The sequence below is a fragment of the Oryx dammah genome, unplaced genomic scaffold (assembly GCF_014754425.2).
Source record: "Oryx dammah isolate SB20612 unplaced genomic scaffold, SCBI_Odam_1.1 HiC_scaffold_28, whole genome shotgun sequence".
In the NCBI taxonomy this organism is placed as follows: domain Eukaryota; kingdom Metazoa; phylum Chordata; class Mammalia; order Artiodactyla; family Bovidae; genus Oryx; species Oryx dammah.
This window is the reverse complement of record NW_024070212.1, coordinates 101,753,193-101,776,676: the sequence shown is the minus strand read 5'-3', so window position 1 is coordinate 101,776,676 and position 23,484 is coordinate 101,753,193. Positions and strand designations below refer to the sequence as shown.

The following is a 23,484-nucleotide window of genomic DNA, read 5'->3' as shown; positions in this document are numbered from 1 at the left end:
CTAGGGCCAATCAGTCTATGATAAGGGAGGCAAGAATATGCTGTACAATAAGAGTCTCTTCAATACATGAAAAACTGGGAAAACTGGACAGCTACATGTAAAAAGAAATTAGAACATTTCTTACATCACATACAAACTTAAACTCTATTACAGAATAAAACTCTAAATGGATTAAAGACTAAATGTAAGACCAAAAAACATAAATCTCCTAGGAAAGACTATATGTAGAACATTCATTGACATAAATCATAGCATTATTATTTTGGGTCTGTTTCCTAAGGCAAAAACAAAAGCAAAAGTAAACAAACAAGATCTATTAACAAAACAAAAAGATGACCTACTAAATATGAGAATCATTTGCAAATGATGTGACCAATAAGGAGTTAATACCCCAAATATATAAACAAGCTCAAACAACTCAACATCAAAAAAACAAACAACCCAATTAAAAGAATGTGCAAAAGATCTGAACTGACACTTTTCCAGAAAAGATAAAGAGATGAACAACAGGCACATGAAACAATGCTTAACAAGTAATCAATCATCAGAGTAACACAAATCAAAATCACAGTATCACTGTGTACCTGTAAATATGGCCATCATCAAAAAGTCTACAAACAAATGCTGGCAAGGATATGGTGAAAAAGGAACCCTAGTATACTGCTGGTGAGATTGTAAACTGGTACAGCACTATAGAAAATAATATGAAAGTTCCTCAAAAAATAAAAAAGAACTACCATATGATCCAGCAATTCCACTTCTGGGTATATACCTGAAGAAAATGAAAACACTAATTTGAAAAGATACATGCACCCCAACGTTCATAGCAGCATTATTTACAACAGTCAAAATATGAAAGCAACTTAAGTGTCCCTCAACAGGTGATGGATAAAAAAATGATATATATATAAATGTGTGTGTATATGAAGGAATATCAGTCATAAAAAAGAATGAAATTCTGCCATTTGCAGCAATATGGATGAACTCAGAGGGTATTATGCTTAGTGAAATAAGTCAAAGACAAAGACAAACATACTATGTCATCACTTATATGCTGAACCTCAAAAACAAACAAAAATAAATTACAAAAGAGAAATAGACTCTTAGATATAGAGAACAAACTAGTGTTACCAGTGAGATGAATGAAGAAGGTAGGGGCAGGGTAAGGGTATGGGATTAAGAGATAGAAACTACCATATATAAAATAAATAAGCAACAAGGATATACTGTATAGCACAGGGCAATATAGCCATTATTTTATAACTTTAAATGGAGTATAATCTATAAAAATATTGAATCACTATGTTATATACCTGAAACTAATATAATGTTGTATATCAACTTACTTAAAAATACTTTTAAATAGCATTAAAGAAAAAATTAGTATTCAGATCCAAAAAAAAATAAAGCCCATTACCTCATAGTAAGATATGTATACTACTACTAAGTCACTTCAGTCGTGTCCGACTCTGTGCGACCCCATAGACGGCAGCCCACCAGGCTCCCCGGTCCCTGGGATTCTCCAGGCAAGAACACTGGAGTGGATTGCCATTGCCTTCTCCAAAGATATGTATAGATGAAAAGAAATCTGATTGAGTGCTATGATCTTCAGCACAGCGGCAATATAGTGCAACTGTAAACAACAGAGACTCTTAAGGCAGACTGAGTTCATAATTCTGGCCTTGGTACTTACTACTGTCCTTTGTACCCTTGGACAACTTAATATCTGTGTCTATCACTTTCATCATTTGGATTTACTATAAAAATTAATAATTTAATATACATAAAATTCTTAACTTCTACCACATAAACTCAATTATATTTTTATTATGCTGTTATCTTAGTTCAGGTCGCTATAACAAAATACTATAAACTGGTGGCTTATCAAAACAGAAATTTATTTCTCACAGTTCTGGAGGCTGGAACTCCAAGATCATGGTACCAGCATGGTGAGGTTCTTGTGAGAGCTCTTTTGCAGGTATCCTCACTGGTACTCTCACATGGCAGAAAAGAGCTAGCCAGCTCTCTGGCCTATTCTTATTACGATGCTGATCCCATTTATGAGGGCTTCACAGTCCTGATCCAATTACCTACCAAAGGCCTCACCTCCGAATACCATCACACTGGGATTAGGGTTTCAACATATGAATTTAGGGGAACACACTTAGTCCATGGCAGCTGTTAAGACTTCTATCCTTTTCCTTTACAGTTGAGGATTCTGAAGCTCAAAAATTCTAACAATTTGCCAAAAGTCACAAAAGATGTAAATAGTAAGGCCAGAAGGAAAACACAGGAATCCTAGTCATGGAGCCTATTCATCTTCACCATGCTAAACTTTATTAATAATTCTTTTTAGGTATTCATGTCTACTTTATGATAAATAAAGAAAACATGGTAAGATGATGAAAGAAAACAGAAAAAGGAAAATGAAAGGCACTTATTGATATCAAGGATTAAGAAAAGAAAAAAGTAATGCCACAATGGACAAAAGAGCACAGAGGTTTATTCAAGTAAATGGAGGGAACAGGAAGACAGTCCAGACAACTGTGTTAAGAATACTAGGCTGGAGATAACAATCAGGCTTTACTTTTCCTTTAAGACATGAGGATACTGTTACGTGCATTTTTAAAAATTGCTTCTCTTACATTAAAAGCTCTTCTTTCTTCAAAAATGTGTGACATAGATTAATATTTCACATAGAACTCTGATGTTTATACATGGACAAAGAAATAACATTTCAGAAGTTTAATAAGCTTTCAGGGATGTCAACATATTTACCATCTACATTTTAAAACTCTTTCAAGTTTCAACCTATAGGTCATGTTTAGTTTTTAACAAAAAGTTCTAAATGTTTAACAATCATACTCACTATTTGACTATCTTAGGTACTCCCTTAAGATAAAACCCAATAACTACTTAAATACAAATTGTGTCCTAATAAAAATACTACCTGCTCCCCCAAAACCCTCTAAATAAAAAAGTACAGACACATCAGTTTATCAGGGCACAAAATTATGTTTTGTAAAAATATTACCTTTCAGAGTATTTGTGAGAGCGTGTACTCTGCATTAAATAACATCTGTCTCCCTGATTAGACATACTCTGCTTACAGCTGTTCTCTTTCTTTAGGCTCCTCTCCTACAGTAGCAACCAACACATAGCTCAGACAAAAATAAATATCAGTATACTATACTACGGAGAAGGCAATGGCACCCCACTCCAGTACTCTTGCCTGGAAAATCCCATGGACAGAGGAGCCTGGAAAGCTACAGTCCACGGGTTCGCTGAGGGTCAGACACAACTAAGCAACTTCATTTTCACTTTTCACTTTCATGCATTGGAGAAGGAAATGGCAACCCACTCCAGTGTTCTTGCCTGGAGAATCCCAGGGACGGGGGAGCCTGGTGGGCTGCCATTTATGAGGTCTCACAGAGTCAGACACAACTGAAGTGACTTAGCAGCAGCATACTATACTAACTGAAAGGCTCTGGTATTGGATATTTTATGGAACTATATTACAAAGGCAAATTGTTGGATCTTTTAAATGCTTTAAACTTAAAATATAAAAATATAAACAGAAAATAAATATAGAAATACATGTTCAAATACACATTCAAAAACATATACTTAGTATATAAAACATAATTTTGTAATCAGAATACCATATTTTCATAGACTTCCATTATAAAACTGACAATATGGTCTTCAGGAAAAAAAAAAGTGCTCTTAGAAATACAGAACTATTGCTCTAAGAATTATGAAACAGGTAACAGAATAAAAGCCAGGCTTCATATCCAAACAGAATGCCCAGTTGTCAACCCAACTACCAATTCAAATTTCCAAAAATATTCAAGTTCCAGGAAATTCAGAAGGAGAGAGCAAATGGTAGAGACCACAATTCTTCAGCCTCAAGATAAAATCATCGGTGCTAATGCTCTGGGTTAAATGACATGGACTCTTCTCCCCTTCCTTCAAATTCTGGTTAAACACTGTGTTCTCCACATTTTCACACAATTAAAGTCTGTATTATCCTCTAACAAAAAATAAACTTAAAACTAGAATACAAATTTTTAAAAGGATACCAAAAAACAAAAAGTCTCATGTTTTAAAAAACAAAAGCTGGACAGCAATAACTGAAGGTCATTCCCTCTCAAACCATTACGTACAGAGCTCATCGTCTCAGCCTTAAAACTATATATATTACCAGAAGACTATACCACCAATATAAACCTTTTTAAATTTTGGTTTATAAAAAACCAAAAAGGGTTCTGACCTGAGAGTTCACTTTTAATTCTGCAAAGCTTAATAACTGGAGTATTTGAATTCCCTCTGCTGGCACCATAAATTTGCCTGACTAAATCCCATTGCTGCCCTACCTCATGGCTCAACCAATCCCAATTTAAGCCCAGCTTGAGGTCCTTACAGATTTGTGTACAAAATAATTATTACATAGTTGGAATCAGGAAAAGGCATTTTGAGGATAATCAGGAAAATTCAATATAATCAGACTGATTATCTGCAGTGAAAGGGAATGGTTTTGTTACATAAAACCAGTCCTCAATGATGCAGAGAGGGAAGAGTAGCAAATTAAGAGCCCTGGATTTAACCTTCAGTTAGATAGCTGTGCCCTAATTACAAAACAAATAAACAAACAAAAACCCTTTTACCTGATTGCTAAACTGCCCACCTCACTCAAGAGCTGTCAGGATCAAGTAAGTCTTAAAGTGTTTTGAAAAAACAGAAAATGTCACCCAAGTAAAATATTACCTTCATTACAGTTATACTTACTGTAATACTGGAAATTACAGTATTGTACAGAAATGAATTTTTAAGATCTATATTTCCAAAATAATAACCCCATCATACTAAACCAGTGATAAAGAGCTTTTTACCCGTTCTACAGATCGTGCTCTCTTCTTTGGCCGAGTAGGCAGCGCATCTTCCTTCGGATTGGTGTCTATTGCCCAATAGGACCCCTAAAGGTAAAGAAACAAATATAAACAGTATATTACAGCAATCCTGTAACACTAAAAATGGACTTTCACAATCCTGTGCTTCAAAAGAAAACATTCAGCAGATACAACAATGGGAGAGTAGAGTGAGAGGAAACACTAATTTTCAACTGGGAAAAGTAAACGTTTACATAAGAAAAGAGGTCCATTTATAACTAATCATTAAAGATTAAAAAGATCACAATCTGAAGAAGCCAAGTCAAAGACATATTCACAGCCAAATAAAAACAGGATAATGACCATCCATACACTATGTACATATACTAAAATGTACATATACTAAATCTTAGTTGAACATATGTGATCATTACTACAGCACATGACATTCAAGGGTAAGAGAATGTTTCTTTTAATTTTTTCCCTTAATTTTACTTTTTAATTTGCTATTTTATGGTCTTTTCCCTTCCAGCTTCCTTGCTTTTCCCTGCAGTAATAACTTGCAATGCCTATAGAATTTTTTAAAATATTTATTTATTTGGCTGTGTCACTATCTTTTCATTGCAGTGCACAGGCTCCACTGCAGCACAAGGCCTCTCTAGTTGTGGTGTACAGGCTTAGCTGCCCCACAGCATGTGCGATCTTAGTTCCTGACAAGGGATCCAACCCACGTCCCATGCACTGGAAGGAGGATTCTCAACCACTGGACCACCAGGGAAGTCACCAGAATCTTATGTGTAGTTTCTGCAACCTGGGACCTCAGGAAAACTAAACAAGTAAGTGAAACATTTCATAAAACAACTTTCTTGATCACATTTTATACAGTAAGTGTAACCTGGGAAGCAATGGTCTATACATGTATCTTTTATTGTTTATTCTAATTTTAACTATTCATTTTCTCTTGCTTTTTGATGGTCAGACCACTCTTTCAAAAATACATGTTGATGACCTACTGTATTCCAGCCCCTCAAATTTTGACTTCCTCGAAAAGTATCTTGAAAAGCAAATATTATATAGTTTCCACATATACAAACAAGGAGATCCAAGCTCAGAAAAATAAAAGTCTGTTCAACCAAGAATTTGAGAGCCAGGACCAGAATCAAGTTTAATCTTGGCCTCTATTATTTAGTTAATCTTCCCAGGTTGCTTTTCCAGGCAATGTTTGACAATGATAATGGAATGACAACATTCCGATCCCAAAGAAAGGCAATGCCAAAGAATGCTCAAACTACCGCACAACTGCACTCATCTCACAGGCTAGTAAAGTAATGCTCAAAATTCCCCAAGCCAGCTTCAGCAATATGTGACCCGAGAACTTCCAGATGTTCAAGCTGGTTTTAGAAAAGGCAGAGGAACCAGAGATCAAATTGCCAACATCTGCTGGATCATGGAAAAAGCAAGAGAGTTCCCGAAAAACATCTATTTCTGCTTTATTGACTATGCCAAAGCCTTTGACTGTGTGGATCACAATAAACTGTGGAAAATTCTGAAAGAGATGGGAATACCAGACCACCTGACCTGCCTCTTGAGAAATCTGTATGCAGGTCAGGAAGCAACAGTTAGAACTGGACATGGAACAACAGACTGGTTCCAAATAGGAAAAGGAATATGTCAAGGCTGTATATTGTCACCCTGCTTATTTAACTTATATGCAGAGTACATCATGAGAAACACTGGGCTGGAAGAAGCACAAGCTGGAATCAAGAATGCCAGGAGAAATATCAAGAACCTCAGGTATCCAGATGACACCACCCTTATGGCAGAAAGTGAAGAAGAACTAAAGAGCCTCTTGATGAAAGTGAAAGAGGAGAGTGAAAAAGTTGGCTTAAAGTTCAACATTCAGAAAACTAAGATCACAGCATCCGGTCCCATCACTTCATGGGAAATAGATGGGGAAACAGTGGAAACAGTGGTTGACTATTTTTTTGGGCTCTAAAATCACTGCAGATGGTGACTGCAGCCATGAAATTAAAAGACACTTACTCCTTGGAAGGAAAGTTATGACCAACCTAGACAGAATATTAAAAAGCAGAGACATTACTTTGTCAACAGAAGTCCGTCTAGTCAAGGCTATTGTTTTTCCAGTAGTCATGTATGGATGTGAGAGTTGGACTGTGAAGAAAGCTGAGTGCCGAAGAATTGATACTTTTGAACTGTGGTGTTGGAGAAGACTCTTGAGAGTCCCTTGGACTGCAAGGAGAGCCAACCAGTCCATCCTAAAGGAGATCAGTCCTGGGTGTTCACTGGAAGGACTGATGCTGAAGCTGAAACTCCAATACTTTGGCCACCTGATGCGAAGAGCTGACTCATTTGAAAAGACCTTGATGCTGGCAAAGATTGAGGGTGGGAGGAGAAGGGGACGAAGGAGGATGAGATAGTTGGATGGGATCACTGACTCAATGGACATGGGTTTGGGTGGGCTCCAGGATTTGGTGATGGACAGGGAGGCCTGGCGTGTTGTAGTTCATGGGGTCGCAAAGAGTCAGATACTGAGCGACTGAACTGAAACTGGAATTTGACAATGAGGGGAAGTGCAGCTTTCATCTACCAACTGTTGTGCCCCACATGAATTATCTGCATATACCTTCTTAAATACACCATGCTCTTTCATGCATCTGTGCCTGTCCTACATGCTGATCTCCTTGCCTATAACAGCTACCTTACCACTGACAAACTGATATTCCACCTTCAAATGTTAGCTCAGATGTTATCTAAAGGAATCCTTTTCTGATCCCTTTAAAATACTCAAGAATTCATCTCTCTCTCTACAAGATCTCTCTATAGTATTTATGGGGCTTCCCAAGTGGCACCAGTGGTAAAGAACTACCTACCAATTCAGGAGACATAAGAGACTCAAGTTCGATCCCTGGGTCGGGAAGATCCCCTGGAGGAGGGCATGGCAACCCACTCCAGTATTGCTGCCTGAAGAATCCCATGGACAAAGGAGTTTGGCAGGCTCCAGTTCCTAGGGTCGCAGAGTCATATACAACTGAAGTGACTTAGAGCACATACACATATGTACATAGAGCACATCCTTTTTAGGCTAAAAATTCCTTAAAGTATAGAAACTCATTTCTATATCAACAGTGCCAGCTACCACATCAGACACAGAGCAAGTACTCAATAAACATGGGTTAGAATAGGGGTAGAGGGAAGATAATGCACAAATTGTGCCAAGTACAGGGTATAACATCAGGCTTCCCCAGGCCCTCATCTAGGCAGTGTATCTCACTTCACATACAGCCATACTGTGGCATTCTTCCATGTTATCTTTTCTAAGTGGTCACTACATTTCAGCTAATAAGCCTACCAGACCTGACATAAACTTGCCAAGAACCATGTAAAATGTAAAATACAGAAATTAAGCACTAAAAATTAAAACAACAACTTCATAACTATGGTTCAGGCTGCTGCTAAGTCACTTCAGTCGTGTCTGACTCTGTGCGACCCCACAGACGGCAGCCCACCAGGCTTCCCCGTCCCTGGGATTCTCCAGGCAAGAACACTGGAGTGGGTTGCCATTTCCTTCACCAATGCATGAAAGTGAAAAGTCCAAGTGAAGTCGCTCAGTCATGTCCGACTCTTAGCGACCCTGTCGACTGCAGCCTACCAGGCTCCTCCATCCATGGGATTCTCCAGGCAAGAATACTGGAGTGGGGTGCCATTGCCTTCTCCGATGGTTCAGGCTAGCAGTTCTCAAAATAAGCAAAGCAAGAAAAAGTTCTACACCCAGCTGTTACTAAATACTCAAATTCAATGGACAACAGTTTAAATCACTGTTCGTGGAAATAATAAATTTCAGTGTTTAGTTTGTTTTGCATGAGTGTGTATATTTGTATTAATCTGAGAAACTACTTACTGTCCAAACATTACACTGATTTGTTATTAAACATTTTAATAAAACTACAAAAACAAATATGTATCTGTCCTTCCACACAAAATATGACTGGCTGTAATTTATCACAAATAGATTAGCAAAAGAGAAAACAACTGTTCATAAACCTAACCCTATCCACTATGTATTTATTAGGTTGGTGCAAATGTAATTGTGGTTTTGCACTGATGAACTTTGCCATTTGATACTGGAATACATTCTTAAACAAATGTGGTTATGTTATATATCATTTTAATGTGCATTTCTCTCTCTATTTTTTTACCAATGATTTATTACTTGCTGTTTATTTTACATTTATTTTAGACTATAGAAATGATGCTAGACAAAAAGCAAATTCAAGTGATTTTTTTATCCAAGTTCAAAATGGGTCATAAAGCAGCAGAGACAACTTGCAACATCAACAATGCAGTTGGCCGAAGAACTGCTAACATACAGTGCAATGGTGGTTCAAGAAGTCTTGCAAAGGAGACAAGAGCCTTTAAGAGGAGGAGCACAGTGGCTGGCCACTAGAGTTGACAACTACCAACTGCAAGCCTAGACAGCATATTAAAAAGCAGAGACATTACTTTGCCAACAAAGGTCTGTCTAGTTAAGGCTATGGATTTTCCAGTAGTCATGTATGGACGTCAGAGTTGGACTATAAACAAAGCTGACCACCGAAGAATTGATGCTTTTGAACTGTGGTGTTAGAGAAGACTCTTGAGAGTCTCTGGGACTGCAAGGAGATCCAACCAGTCTATCCTAAAGGAGATCAGTCCTGGGTGTTCATTGGAGGGACTGATGTCGAGGCTGAAACTCCAATACTTTGGCCACCTAATGTGAAGAGCTGACACATTTGAAAAGCCCTGATGCTGGAAAAGATTGAGGGCAGGAGGAGAAGGGGAGGACAGAGGATGAGATGGTTGGATGGCATCACCAACACAATGGACATGGGTTTGGGTGGACTCCAGGAGTTGGTGATGGACAGGGAGGCCTGGCGTGCTGCAGTTCATGGGATTGCAAAGAGTCGGACATCAATGAGCAACTGAACTGAACTGCAAGCCATCATCGAAGCTGATCCTCTTACAACTACTCAGTGTCGACCACTCTACATTTGAAGCAAACTGATAAAGAGAAAAGGTTCAGTAAGTGGGTGTTTACGAGCTGACTGCAAATCAGAAAAACCAGTTTTGAAGTGTCACCTTTTCTTATTCTACACAACAACAACGAACCACTTCTCAACTGGATTGTGACATGCAACAAAAAGTGGATATTATCTGACAACCAGCGATGACCAACCCAAGAAGCAGCTCCAAAGCACTTCCCAAAGCCAAGCTTGTACCAAAAAATGTCATGGTCGCTATTTGGTGGTCTGCTGCCTGTCTGACCACTACAGCTTTCTGAATCTTGGCAAAACCATTACATCTGAGAAGCATGCACCTGATGCATCTGATGAGATGCACCAAAAACTGCAACACCTGCAGCCAGCACTGGTCAACAGAATGGGCCCAATTCTTCTCCATGATAATGCCCGAAAGCATGTTGCACAACCAACACTTCAAAAGTTGCACTGGGCTGCAAAGTTTTGTTTTGCTTCATCCACCATATTCACCCGACCTCTTGCCAACTGACTACCACTTCTTCAAGCAGCTCAACAACTTTTCGTAGGGAAAACATTTTCACAACCAAAAGGAAGCAGAAAATGCTTTACAAGAATTCTGTTGAATTCCAAAACATGGATTTTTACACTATAGGAATAAACAAACTTATTTCTCATTGGCAAAATGTACTGATTGTAATGGTTCCTATTTTGACTAAAAAGATGTGTTTGAGCCCAGTTATAATGATTTAAAAAATCATGGTCTGAAACTTCAATTACTTTTTCAAAACTTAAGACAAAACTGTGAGTGCCCATATATCCAGAAAAACAGTCTGAAAAGATACATGCACCCCAAATTTCACAGGAGCACTATTCACAATAGCCAAGACAGGGAAACAACCTAAATGCCCACTGACAGATGAATGGATAAAGAGGATGCAGTGTATATGTACAACAGAATATTACTCAGCCACACAAAAAAAAGAGTGAAATCATGCCATTTGCAGCTACAGAGATGGACCTAGAGATTATCATTCTAAATGAAATCAGAAAGAGAAAAACACTGTATGATATCAATTATATGTGGAATCTAAAATATGACACAAATGAACTTATGTACAAAACAGAAACAGACTCACTGACATAGAGAACCGATTCGTGGTTGCCAAAGGGGAGAAAGGGAAAGGAAGAGTTAGACTGGGAATTTGGGACTAGTAGATGCAAGCTATGACATACAGAGAATGGGGGCTTCCCAGGTGGGTTAGCGATAACAGCCAGCCAACGCAGGAGATTAAGAGACATGGGTTTGAACCCTGGGTCAGGAAGATCTCTTACAGCAGGGCTTGGCAACCCTCCAGTAATCTAGCCTGGAGAATCCCACAGACAGAGGAGCCTGGTGGGCTACAGACCATGGGGTCGCAAACAGTGGAACACGACTGAAGCAACTCTGCACATATAGAGAATGGGTAAACAATAAGCTTCTACTGGATAACATAGGGAACCATATTCAATATTCTGTAATAAACCATAATGAAAAAGTTTATGCATAACTGAATCACTTTACTGTGCACCAGAAACTAACACAACCTACAATCTTATAAATCATCTATGCTTTATAAAATCAAAACAAAAAATCTTGAATGCTCAAATGCAAAAACAATTGAAATGATTCACAAAAGAAGTTGCAAAATCTTCTACCTAGTGGCTCTTGCTAACCTATTATCTGAGTTTCATCTATGAAATCACCAGTTTGAATTAAAGGACTGAAAATTCCCCTTTGCAAATCAAAACTGCAAGACACCATCTGACACACATTAGGATACCTATCATCAAAAAACAATATAATGTGTTGGTGGTGATGGGGAGAAACTGGAACCTTTGTGCACAGCTAGTGGAAATGTAAAGTGGTACACCTACTGTGGAAAATGGTTTGGCAACTGCTCAAAAAATTAAACAAAATTACCATATGATCAATCAATTTCACTTCAAGGTGCTATATATTCCCAAAAGAATCAAAAGCAGGGACTTGAACAGATATCTGTACCATCATGCTCATAGCAAGCTATTCCCAATAGTTAAAACGTGAAAGCAACCCCAGTGTCGATAAATAAGGTATATACATGCAAAGGAACATTATTCACTCTTTAATAAGTTCTGACATATGCATGCTATAAGTAAACCTTGAAGACAAGCTAAGTGAGATAAATCAGTCAAAAAAAGGAAAATACTGTTTGATTCTACAAACATGAGGTACCTAGAGAAGTCCATGTCACAGAAACAGAAAGTGGTGGTGGTTGCCAGCAGTTGGGGGGAGGGAAGATATGGAACTATGTTTAACGCATACAGAGATCATATGTATGTTTAACGCATACATCATCTTGGGAAGATGATTAACTTCTGGAGATGGATGATGGTGATGGTACAACAATATTAATGGACTCAATGCCACTGAATTATACACTTAAAAAATAACTACAATGGTAACCTTTGTTATATTTTACCCTACACACACAAAAATCCCTTTCAGCTACCTTTAAAAAGCAACTACCTTTTTTTCTTCCTCATTAAACAATATTTCTCACAAAAAATAAACTGCTTAAATATTGCCAATCAACAGACATTCTATCAAATTTCTTCCCAGAGCAGGGCCTACTCCTACAGGTTTAAGTAGAGCAAGTAAAATAAGAACTTTTAGTTTCCTGGTTTTATTTTTTAAATCAAGTTTACTGAAGTATATTTTCTAAAAAATAAAGTGCACCTGTTTTAAGTATACAGTAAAGAAGTTTTGACACATGTATATACATGCACACAATACCAAAATAAAATAAAGAACATTTCATCACCCTAAAAAGCTCCTCTATGTGGCTCAACAAGCAATCCCTCTTCCTGTGTTCCCACGCCTCCATCCTATACAGCTACTCATCTGCTTCCTATTATTATAGTTTTGCATTTTCCAAAATTTCACATGAACTCAAATTGTCACACTATTTTCTACTACTATTAGCAATATATGAGTTGAACTGCTCCACGTCTTTGACAACACTTGGTATTTAAGTCTTACCAATTACAACCATCTAGGGGATATGCAGTTTTCCCTCAGTGATTTTTATGTGCATTTCCATCATGAATAATGTTGACAGGCATCTCTGCATGTGATTACTGGCATCCAGGTATCATCCTTTGCAAAGCAGTCATTCATAAATGTGACCTTTCTGTGCAAGTGTGAGGTTAAGGATCAATATAAATTTTTCTTCCACCAAGATATAAACAGTTCTTGAAAAAGACTATGTCCTTTCCGCAGTGAATTACACTGGCATCTCTACCAAAAATCAGCTGGATATATATGTAAGTCTACTTCTGAACTTATTCTGTTCCATTGATCTACACATCTACCCCCGTGCTAATACCATTTTGTCTTGATTACTATAGCTATATAGAAAGTCTTGAAATCAAGCACTATAGTCTTACAATCTTCCACCCCCCAAAATTGTTTTGCCAATTCTAGGTCCTTTGTATTTCCATATGACTAAGAGAATCAGTCTGTCCATTTCTAAAAAAGAAGCCTGCTAGGATTTTTATTGGGATTGCATTAACTCTATAAACCAATTTGGGGAAGACGGACATCTACGAGTCCTTTATTCCACAAACATGCTATACTGTTCCATTTACTTTGGTTTTGCTTTATTTCTCTCGAGTGTTTTACAATTTTCAATAAATAGGCTGCATATATTTTGTTAAACGGTATCCCTAAAGTATTTCACTATTCTGAATGCTACTGTAAATGGAACTGCTTTTCTTTTAAACTTCATTTTCCAACCATTAATTGATAGCATTTTAGTTTAATTTTTATTAAACTAAAAAAAACTGTACTGACTTGTATCTTATGATTTGTGAAACTCACTTATTAGTTCTACCAGCTATTCCATAGACTCTTTAGGATTTTCTACATATGCAATAAAGTCACTTGCATACATAAGAAATATTCTTTTTCAACCTGGATGTCTTTTATTTTTTTCTTTGCCTTACTCCATTGACTTGAACTTTTAACAGAACAATGGTTAACACTGAATACAAGCATTTTTGTTTATTTCTCAATCTCAGAGAAAAAGCATTCAGTGTCTCACTATGAAATATGATATAAACTGTAGGTTTTTTATAGATGTCTTTAAATAAAGGAAATTCCTTTATATACCTAGCTTGCTGAATAAGTATCAAATTTTGTAAAAATTTTCTACACTTGAGATATGATTTTTCAGTTTTCTTCTACTCACACGGTGAGTTAAATCAATTGGTTTTTTAATTTCAACCTGCAATGCATTCTTGGGACAAATCCTTCCTGCTCATGATGTATTTTCCTTTTTATATATCAATGAATTTAATTTGCTCATACTGTGTTAAAGATTACTGGGTCTAAGTTCACAAAGATACTGGCCTATAGATCTGTTACTTCTTTGCCATCATGGTGATGCTGAAGAAATGAAATGTTTCTTCATTCATGTTTTTTTGGGTAAGAATTTGTGTAAGACTGGCATTGTTGCTTCTTGTTTCATTGCTTTTTATTTATTTTCTATCTTATTTATTTTTATTATTTCCTTCCTTCTACTTACTTTGGGTTCAACTTGTTCTTATTTGTTAACTTCTTAAGAAATATGCTTAAAGTAATGGGTTTTGGACTCTTCTGATTTTTCAAATAAAAATATTTAAATTTTTATATTTTCTGTTCTCATCACTCAGTTCAAATATTTTCTAATATTCTTATGATTTCTTTGATCCAGACATACATTAGAACTACATTAATTTCTAAATGTTTGGGATTTCCTAAGTATCTTTTTGTTTTTTCTTCCTAATCTAATTCCTCTAGTCAAAAAATATACATCTTGAAGATTTCATCATTTAGAAGAGATTAAAGTCAATTTAACAGTTCACACAACATCACTAATCATCAGGGAAATGCTGATGGGATACCATCTCATACCCAGAAGGGCTATCATCAAAAAGACCACAGATAACAAATGTTGAAACAATGTGAAAAAAGGGAACTCCTGTACACTGCTGGTGGGACTGTAAACTGGGGGCATCACTGTGGAAAGCAGTATGGAGGGTCCCTCAAAAAACTAAAAATAGAACTACCATGTGATCCAGCAATTCCATTCCTGGGTATATGTGTAAAATAAATAAGCTCCAAGGCTATATTGTACAGCGTAGGGAATATAGTCAATATTTTATAACAACTATAAATATGACCTTAAAAATTGTGAATCACTATTATTTACGTGATACACTTGAAACTTGTATAATACACTACATCAGCTACACCATAATTAAAAAATTGTGGATTTGTTGCTTTCTCTTTTTAGTTCTGATAATTTTTGTTTGATTTCTTGAAGCTCTATTTTTGGGCACATACATTTATAATTCTCAGATGTTCCTGATCAACTGATCTTTTCTTCTGGTGTATCCAATATTCTGTTAAGGCCATTCAGTAAATTACTCATTTAGTTATTGTATTTTCAGCTCTACAATTTTTCTTTGGTTCTTTTTCTAGTTTCCATCTCTATTCAAATTCCCTCTCTCTTCATTAATTATTAGAGTATGTTTTATTTTAATTCTTTCAACATATTTATAATGGATGTTTTGAAATCTGTGTCTGCTAAATCCATACTTGTTTCACCTGATTCAGGAGCTGAGACAACTTCAACTCTTATCAAAGATCACACTGACATCAGTCTCTTTCACTTCCTTCACTGAGTGCTAAGCAAGCTCCCTATAAAATTTTCTCTAAGTAATATACCATGTTAAATTCCAACAAAAGTACTATAAGCATACCTCAGCAATATTGCAGGTTCAATTGCTGACCACTGCAATTTAAAACAAGTATCACAGTAAAGGAAATCATGAATTTTTTAGTTTCACAGTACATATAAAAGTTATGATTAAACTATACTGTAGTCTATTAAGTGTGCAACAGCATTATGTCTAAAAAAAATCAATGTACAACCTTAACTTAAAAATACTTTATTGCTAAAAAATACTAACCATCAATACTGAGCCATCAGGTAGTCATAATCTTTTTGCTGGCAGAGGGAGGGTCTTGCCTCTATGCTGATGGCTGCTGACTATTCAACCTAGTAGGTGCTAAAAGTGAGGTAGCTTTGTGAAGTCTGCCGTATCAACTGACTCTTCCTTTCATGAACTATTTCTCTGTAGCATGTAATGCTATTTGGTAGGATTTTACCCACAGAATTTCTTTTAAAATTAGAATCTATCTTCTCAAATCCTGTTGCTGCTTTCTCTACCAAGTTTATGTAATACACTAAATTCCTCTACTGTTGTTTCAACAATCTTCACCTTCACCAGGAGTAGATTCCATCTCAAGGAGTCATTTTCTTTGCTCATCCCTAAGGAGCAATTCCTCAACCATTAAAGTTTTGTCAAAAGTTTGCAGTAGTTCAGGCTCCACTTCTGATTCTAGTTCTCTATTTCCACTTCACATCTGCAGTTACTTCTCCACTGAAGTCTAGAACCCCTCAGAGCCATCCATGACGCTTGGAATTAACCTCTTTCAAAATTCTGTTAATGTTGATATTTTGACCTCTTCCAATGAATTCGTGTTTCTAACATCATACAGAATGCTGGGTTCTTTCCAGAACACTTCCAATTTCCTTTGCCCAGATCCATCAGAGGAATCATTATGGCAGCTAGATGCTTACAAAACATACTTCTTTCTCAACAGTGGGTTTAACATACTGAGTAAATCATGTTGTCAGACGTACTGTGGTGGTCAAAATGATAAATGAGCACTGGCTTCAACTTAAAGTCACCAGCTACATTAGGCCCTAACAAGAGAGTCAGTCTGTCCTTTGAAGCTTTGCAGCCAGGCACTGACTTCTCCTCTTTAGCTACAAAAGTCCTACATGGCATCATCTTCCAGGAGAAGGTTGTTCTGTCAACAATGAAAACCTGTTGTTTAGTGTCGCTATCACAAAGAATTATCTTAGCTAGACTGTCTGGATAACTTGCTGCAGCTTCTACATCAGCATTTGCTGCTTCACCTTGCACTCTCATGTTATGGAGACAGCTTTATTCCTTAAACCTCATGAACCAATCTCTGCTAGCTTCAAACTTTTCTTCTGCAGCCTCCCTATAGCTCTCAGCCTTCATATAATTGAAGAGAGTTAGGGCCTTGCTCTGGATTAGGCTTTGGCTTAGGGGAATGTTGTAGCTAGTCTGATCTTCTATCCATACACTAAAACTTTTTCCATATCAATATTAACACTATTTTGCTTTCTTATCATTTATTTGTGTGTTTAGTGGAGGAGGACTTTAATTTCCTTCAGGAACTTTTCCTTTGCACTCACAACTTGGTTAAATGTTTGGCACAAGAGCTTTCAGTCTATCTCAGCTTTTGACATGCTTTTTTTTTTTTTTTTTTTTTACTAAGTTTAATCATTTTTCTTTCAATGTGAAACTTTTTAAAAATTTTATTTATTTTTGGGCTGTGCTGGCTCAGGATTTTCTCTAGCTGCAGCAAGTGGGGGCTCCGCTCTAGTTGCCATGAATGGGCTTCTCACTGCAGTGGCTTCTCTTGTAGCTGACCACAGGCTCTAGGGTGCACAGGCTTCAGTGCTTGTAGCACGAGGGCTCAGAAGCTGCAGTTCCCAGGCTCAATAGTTGTGGTACAAAGGTCTTAGCTGCTCCGTGGCATGTGGGATCTTCCTGGACCAGGGACTGAACCCATGTCTTCTGCACTGGCAGGAGGATTCTTTATCACTGAGCCACCAGGGAAGCCTTAAGCTTAACCATTTTTAGTTTTTGATTTAAAGTGACAGACATGCAACTCTTCCCTTCACTTAACACTTGGGAGCCACTGCAGAGTCATCAGTTGGCCTAATTTCAATATTGGTGTCTCAGGGAATAGGGGTGCTCAAGGAGAAGAGAAATGAAAATTGGAGGAAACTGCAATAAGTTTAACAGAATACAAACAACATTTATCAATTAAGTTTGTGGTCTTATGTGAATGTGGTTCATAGTACCCCAAAACAATCACAATAGTAAAATCAAAGATCACCAATCACAAATCATCATCACAAATAAAGTAATAAAAATAAAATAGAAATCCTGCAACAATTACCAAAATGTGACACAGAGACATGAAGTGAACATATGCTGTTGGAAAAATGGTGCTAAATAAACCTGCTTGATACAGGGTTGACACAAACGTCAATTTCTTTAAAATGCAATATCTGCAAAGCACAATAAAATGAGGTATACTTATACAAAATTTAAAAGGTTATGTGATATCCAGAAGAGAAGATCTATCAATCCCACAAACCTGAATTCAAATCCCAGATCTGGTTCAATAATCTTGGACTAATTAACAAACCTTTGATTCTCTTTTTCTCATTTCTCTTTCATAGAGTTATCATGACAATCAGCCCTAAGTATACACCAGGAAAACTAGTCATCAGTATTTACTATCTGTGTCCAATACATACTTCTTGTTTACAGTGAAGTCATTTTGCAAATAATTTACAGAACCAATAATAAAAGGGTAGTGGAGGAAAAAGACACTGGGATATTTTTGTAGGAATTGAAACATAGTAAACCCAAATGTTCTATATTTTTAAATATACTTAATGTATTCAAATTTGTCTGACTTTGAAGGTTATGTAGGTACATGTATCATCTGCTCACTATCTTTTGAATGTAACTAACTGCTTAACTTGTCATGCATGAAACTAAAACACCTATCTTGTAAATACTGATTCCAGATTTGTAATCTCTAAAATGTTCTACTTTATTTGTGGGTATTTTCTTATACTTTACTACCAAAAGGCAATGCTTTTGATATTATTAAAACTATCAAAACTTATTCCAGTTTATAAATATGTAAAAAATTCTAGTATATTATTACTTCCTGTTCTTCCTTTTTATTTTCAAAATAAAATACATTTGTGACTTTCGATGGCTCAGAATTTTGCTGAAGGATGGCCATTTCTATTTCATAATTGCAAAACATTTTCATACTTGATTTATAAATCCCAAATAGAATGATGAATTCAATTTACATTTTCATTTCTGTATCAATTTCCTTGTAAACACTTTTGTTTACACATCAAACTTTAGGATCTGTCTACAAATGAACCATAACAGGTGAATTTTGGTGCACAAACATCTTAAAAGATGAAAAATATTGTAACATGACTTTCTAGGGGCAAAATGGGATGATTCACATTCTAGTCACAAAGTGCTGCGTGATGAAGACCTTCTCATTGAAGGATAAAATGGGTGAGAATAGCAATATGCTTTTCTCCTTAAAAATACTGGATTGGCCAAAATGTTCATTCAGGAATGTACTGGAAAACCCAAAGGAACTTCTTAGCCAACCCAATATATCATTAACTCAGTATTTCTTGGGTTTGGGAAAACTAATCTATAATATTATCAACTCAATTTCACCATCATAATTAGAGTGCTGCTATCTGTCTTTGTATTCATCTTCTGATTTTATTGATAATAGTAAACAATTTTCCTGTGTCAATTTTCACCTGTCAGTATGAGCAGAAAAAAAAAAACCTAAACTCACAACTATGTTCAATGAAAACTAAAAGAAAAAAAAAAGACTAGACTTAAATGGCATCTACAGACTTTTATTGTATCTTTTTGGAAAATGCAATACTTTGGCCAACACATAAAACTGAAGGATAATAGTGATATTTCATTACTATATCCTCCTCATTATTACTACACCCTGCTTATTTAACTTATATGCAGAGTACATCATGAGAAACGCTGGACTGGAAGAAACACAAGCTGGAATCAAGATTGCTGGGAGAAATACCAATAACCTCAGATATGCAGATGACACCAGCCTTATGGCAGAAAGTGAAGAGGAACTAAAAAGCCTCTTGATGAAAGTGAAAGAGAAGAGTGAAAAAGTTGGCTTAAAGCTCAACATTCAGAAAACTAAGATCATGGCATCTGGCCCCATCACTTCATGGGACATAGATGGGGAAACAGTGTCAGACTTTATTTTTGGGGGCTCCAAAATCACTGCAGATGTTGACTGCAGCCATGAAATTAAAAGACGCTTACTCCTTGGAAGGAAAGTTATGACCAACCTAGATAGCATATTAAAAAGCAGAGACATTACTTTGCCAACAAAGGTCCATCTAGTCAAGGCTATGGTTTTTCCAGTAGTCATGTATGGATGTGAGTTGGACTGTGAAGAAAGCTGAGTGCCGAAGAAGAACTGTGGTGTGGAGAAGACTCTTGAGAGTCCCTTGGACTGCAAGGAGATCCAACCAGTCCATTCTGAAGGAGATCAGCCCTGGGATTTCTTTGGAAGGAATGATGCTAAAGCTGAAGCTCCAGTACTCTGGCCACCTCATGTCAAGAGTTGACTCATTGGAAAAGACTCTGAGGCTGGAAGGGATTGGGGGCAGGAGGAAAAGGGGACGACAGAGGATGAGATGGCTGGACGGCATCACTGACTCGGTGGACGTGAATTTGAGTGAACTCCAGGAGTTGGTGATGGACAGGGAGGCCTGGTGTGCTGTAATTCACGGGGTCGCAAAGAGTCAGACACGACTGAGAGACTGAACTGAAGTGATCCTCCTTCTAGGTTATTCAATCATTCTGCTATATTCTTGCTATTTCAGTGCTTGGGCACTGAATCTACAACCAAGATTACCCAGCAAGGATCTCATTCAAAATTGATGGAGAAACCAGAAGCTTCATAGACTTGCCAAGCAAAAGTTGAGAGATGTTAGTACCATCAAACCAGCTTTACAACAAGTTTTAAAAGGACTTCTATAGGCAGGAGACACCAAAGAAGGAAAAAATCTAAAAAAACAAATCCAAAACAATTAAGACAATACCAATAGAAAAATATATATAAATAATTACTTTAAATGTAAATGGATTTAATGCTCCACCAAAAGACACAGACTGGCTGAATGGATACAAAAACAAGACCCAAATATTGTCTGCAAAAGACCCACTTGGACCAAGAGACACATACAGACTGAAAGTGAGAAGATGGAAAAAGATACTCCATGCGAATGGAAACCAAAAGAAAACTGGAATAGCACTCCTCATATCAGACAAAACAGACCTTAAAGAATACTATAAGAGATAAGGAAGGACATTACATAATGATCAAGGGATCCATCCAAGAAGATAAAGCAAATGTAAATATTTATGCACCCAATGGAGGAGCACTTCAATACATAAGGTAAACACTAACAGACATAAAAGGAGAAAATGACAGTAACACAATAATAGGTGACTTTAACACCCCACTTATACCAATGGACAGACCATCAAAACAGAAAATTAATCAAGAAACATAAACCTTAAATGACATATTAGACCAGATGGCCCTAACTGATATCTTCAGGACATTCCATCCATATACAGAATACACTTTCTTCACAAATGCACATGGAATGTTCTCCAAGATAGACCACATCTTGGGTCACAAATCAAGCCTCAGTAAATTTAAGAAAATCGAAATCACATCAAGCATCTTTTCTGACCACAATGCTATGAGACTAGATATCAACTGCAGGTGGAGGGGACCTGTAAAAAACACAAACACATGAGATTAAACAATATGTTTCTAATTAACCAACAGGTTACTGAAGAAATAAAGGAAAGAAAAAGGGATAAAGTAGGTTACTCAGCCGTGTCCGACTCTTTGCGACCCATAGGCTGTAGCCTGTCAGGCTCCACTGTCCATGGGATTCTCCAGCCTAGAATACTGGAGTGGGTTGCCATTTCCTCCTGCAGGGGATCTTCTCAACACAAGGATGGAACCAGGGTCTCCTCCACATTGCAGGCAGATTCCTTACCATGTGAACCACCAGGGAAAAGGAGGAAATTAAAAAATCCCTCTAAGATTCCTGGCTAATTGTTGCTAAATTCCTTTTAGCAACAAGACAAGGGTGCCCACTCTCACTGCTATTGTTCAACATTGTTTTGGAAGTCCTAGTTACAGCAGTAAGAGAAGAAAAAGAAATAAAAGGAATCCAGATTGGAAAAGAAGTAAAATTCTCACTGTTTGCAGATGTCATACTACACACAGAAAACGCTGAAGATACTATCAGAAAACTACTGGAGCTAATTAGTGAAATTTCATGAAGCTGCAGGATACAAAATCAGTACACAGAAATCACTTGCATTCCTATACACTAACAATGAGAAATCAGAAAGAGAAATTAGGGAATCAATCCCATTCTCCACTGCAACAAAAAGTATAAAATACCTAGGGATAAACTTACCTAAGGAGACAAAAGAACTGTATATAGAAAACAATAAGAAATCAAAGACGACATAAACAGATGGAAGGATATACCATGTTCTTGGATTGGAAGAATCAATATTGTGAAAACAACCATACTACCCAAAGCAAACTACAGATTCAATATAATCCTTATCAAATTACTAATGGCATTATTCATAGAACTAGAACAAAAAAATTTCACAATTCATATGGAAATACAAAAGACTCCAAACAGCCAAAGCATTACTGAGAAAGAAGAATGGAGCTGGAGGAATCAACATTCCTGCTGCTACTGCTAAGTCACTTCAGTCGTGTCCCACTCTGTGTGACCCCACAGACGGCAGCCCACTGGGCTCCACCATCCCTGGGCTTCTCCAGACAAGAACACTGGAGTGGGTTGCCATTTCCTTCTCCAATGCATGAAAGTGAAAAGTCAAAGTGAAGTTGCTCAGTCATGTCCAACTCTTCGTGACCCCATGGACTGTAGCCCACCAGGCTCCTCCGTCCATGGGATTCTCCAGGCAAAAGTACTGGAGTGGGGTGCATTTGCCTTCTCCGACTTCAGACTATATTACAAAGCTATTAAATTACAGTCATCAACATAGTATGGTACTGGCACAAAGGCAGAAATAAAGACCAATGAAACAAGAAAGCCCAGAGATAAATCCATGCACCTATGGGCACCTTAACTATGACAAAGGAGAGAACATACAATGGAGAAAAGATAGTCTCTTCAGTAAATGGTACTGGGAAAACTGGACACCTATGTGTAAAAGAATGAAATTAGAACATTTGCTAACATCATACACAAAGATAAACTCAAAATGGATTAAAGATCTAAATGCAAAATCAGAAACTAGAATACTCTTAGAGGAAAACATACGTAGAACCCTCTTTGACATAAATTACAGCAACATCCTTTATTGACCCACCTCTTAAGAGTCAAAAATAAACAAATGGGACCTAATTAAACAAAATCTTTTGCACAGCAAAGGAAATAATAAACAAGATGAAAAGACAACCCTCAGAATGGGAGAAAATAACTGCAGATGAACTGACAGAGGATTAATCTCCAAAAAATGCAAGGAGCTCATGCAGCTCAATATCAGAAAAACAAACAACCTAATCAAAAAATGGGCAGAAGACTTAATGTGCATTTCTCGAAAGAAGACATACAGATGGCTAATAAATAAGTGAAAAAATGCTCAACATCGCTTATTATTAGAGAACTGTAAATCAAAACGTCAATGAGGTTTCACCTCACACTGGTCAGAAT

General features: G+C 37.0%; 1 protein-coding gene across 2 annotated transcripts in view; it reads right to left on the bottom strand.

Moving 5' to 3' along the window:
• FOXJ3 (forkhead box J3) overlaps positions 1-23,484 on the bottom strand; it is a 148,465-nt gene that overhangs the window by 43,960 nt on the left and 81,021 nt on the right. For both annotated transcript variants that reach the window (XM_040231512.1, XM_040231513.1), the window contains exon 5: positions 4,893-4,976. In XM_040231512.1, coding sequence (XP_040087446.1) covers positions 4,893-4,976 — 84 coding nt within the window. The remainder of the gene's footprint in view (positions 1-4,892; positions 4,977-23,484) is intronic.